This window comes from Brassica oleracea, chromosome C2 (genome assembly GCF_000695525.1).
Source record: "Brassica oleracea var. oleracea cultivar TO1000 chromosome C2, BOL, whole genome shotgun sequence".
NCBI lineage: Eukaryota > Viridiplantae > Streptophyta > Magnoliopsida > Brassicales > Brassicaceae > Brassica > Brassica oleracea.
Window position 1 is genome coordinate 17,316,672 of NC_027749.1, and position 2,283 is coordinate 17,318,954.

Sequence of the window (2,283 nt, forward strand, 5' to 3'; positions counted from 1 at the left end):
CTCGGATATCCTATTTTCGGAACGGATCTCGAATCGAATCCGGATCTCGGATAATAAGTCCTAGGTCTAGGTCTAGTAGGTGGTTCGAACTACTCGTGTATTTATGATTTTAATTACTAAAATAACACCGAAAAAACAAGAAAATTTGTTTTTTGTTGTGGTGCAGAGAGATAATAGTTTAACACTTTAATGATAGACACATATATAGAATCAATCTGGCACAAGTTAACTCATTGCGATTGTTACCTTATCTTTCTCACTTTTTCATACGTGTGCCCACAAAATTCTCACGCTCATCCACTAGTTACCGTGCTCCTCTTGTTATCTCTCTTTATAAGACTTACTTCACCTCTTGCATTCGACCCTCTTCTTCTTTCTCCTCTCAACCATTTTCTCTTTAGCAAAACCAAAACCTAATTTTTTTTTTGTTGCTTAAAAACTTTTAGCCATGGAGGTTCCCATGATTAATATAATTAGAGATTTCGAAGTGGGCATGAGCTCAATAAACGACCCGTCGTTTCTCTCCAGATCTGTTGCTGTTTCCGGTATCGGAAAGCTACACCAAGCTTACGGTTTCTGGAAATGGGGAGCATTGATTATTGCTTTGTTAGCTTATTTCACAAATTTCATTACAAGACTCAAGAGTTTAGTTGTTAGGTTACGAAAAATCGATGTCTCAATATCTCCTCCAACTCTTTTCGATGATTACGACAGCGACTCCGATGTTTCTTGCTCTTCCTCTGTTTCTTCAGACGATGAAGACGAAGATGATCGAGAAGATGATGAAGACGAAGACGAGAAAGATGTTGACTTTATCTATAATAAGGGATGGGTCAACGGAGGCTTCCGCGTGAAAGGGTCTGATTATTACAATAATGACAACCAGGGGCAAAATGGTAATTTCTCATGTTTCAATGGTAGCTTCGGGGATTTGTTCTCGTGGCCGGACCTCGGTGGGATCGGGTCGAGCGGAGTCGTGAAGCTTTGGGATCATTTAGATATATACGGCGGAGACTACGACGGAGATGATGATCAACAGAACAATGTGGTGGCGTCGTTTCTCAGAAACTGTAGCTCTTCTTCGCCGTCGACGTTTTTCTTGACGGCGGAGAAGAAAGGTAGCGACGCCGTTAAAGTGGAGGCGTGTGATCCACGCGTTGGTTTTAGGATGCCGGCGTTGCTGGCGGAGTGGAGGCAGCCGGGGAGGTTTCTTGGGAACATAGTCGGAGTTGACGTCGGCGGCGTGGAGAAGTTATATGTCAGGGATGACGTCAGCGGGAAAATCGCCATGGGAGATTTGAGGAAGTTTAACGGTGCGTTGACGGAATCGGACGGTGAGACTTGGTGGGACGCTGACGTCGTTGTCGCGGCTGATGGTTTCGTTGAGGAGAAGCGGTGATTAAATGATTAAGAATTGATTGGGGGACGGTTGCGTCTATAAATTAAAGACGGCGAATGATTTAAACGCGAAAATGTGTAAAACGGGAACGCCGAACGTTTTGTAAATAATTGGGTTGTATGTTTGTTTCTCGTCATTTTAAAATTTAAATAAAATCATCTGAGGTTGATTTTATAAAAAAAATGATTTAATATATTTTTCAGTGTTTGGTTAGGGTCGATTAACTTAGTGGCTCAATAATGCGAAGCCAGCAATGTGGCCGGTTGCAAGTTTCTAATAGGTGTTTGAAATAAATTGTGAATATAATGTCGTAAAAATATGGCTAGGACTAATGGAACATATGGCTGAAAATGGAAGAAAAAGCTTTCATTAATTTTAACAATCGAAAGTGAGGAAAATATTTTAGATTTGATTGGGATGGTTGCGTTTATAAATTAAAGACGGCGAAAATGTTTAAACGAGAACGACAAGCTTTTTGTAAATTTGTGTGTTTTTGTCGTCTGTATGGTTTGGTCGGTTACTTCACTTGAAGTGAGTGCCACATAATGCGAAGCCAGCAGTAAGGCCGGTTTCGAGTTTATAAAAGGTTTTGAAATAAATAATTATTACGAGAGTAAAATCTATATTATAATATATCAGTTTTTGCTCACTCTTCAGCACGCCACGTCATCGTTTTGTGGATCCCACTTTTAAAAAGTGTGAAAAAATGTCAAACCCATGGCTCGAACCCGGGTTATTGAGATATAAACACCAACATTTATACCACTAAGCTAACTGATACTTTTGTACATTGATGGCCGAACCTAATATATATTCTCGGAAGCTCTTGCCCCTCGGCATCTTCTGAGGGTCTTGAATCTTTGTGACACGTCAGCAACTCCTTT

At 40.6% G+C, this 2,283-nt stretch overlaps 1 protein-coding gene across 1 annotated transcript; it reads left to right on the top strand.

The window, feature by feature from the left end:
* Window positions 1-287: 287 nt before the first annotated feature.
* Window positions 288-1,594, top strand: LOC106322532. The gene has a single exon (XM_013760589.1). The coding sequence runs from the start codon at window positions 449-451 to the stop codon at window positions 1,397-1,399; it is 951 nt and encodes a 316-aa protein (XP_013616043.1). The 5' UTR covers window positions 288-448; the 3' UTR covers window positions 1,400-1,594.
* The last annotated feature ends 689 nt before the right edge of the window (window positions 1,595-2,283 follow it).

Excerpts from the sequence above, each read along its gene's own strand:
- LOC106322532 (XM_013760589.1), top strand. The coding sequence starts at position 449 with ATGGAGGTTCCCATGATTAATATAATTAGAGATTTCGAAGTGGGCATG.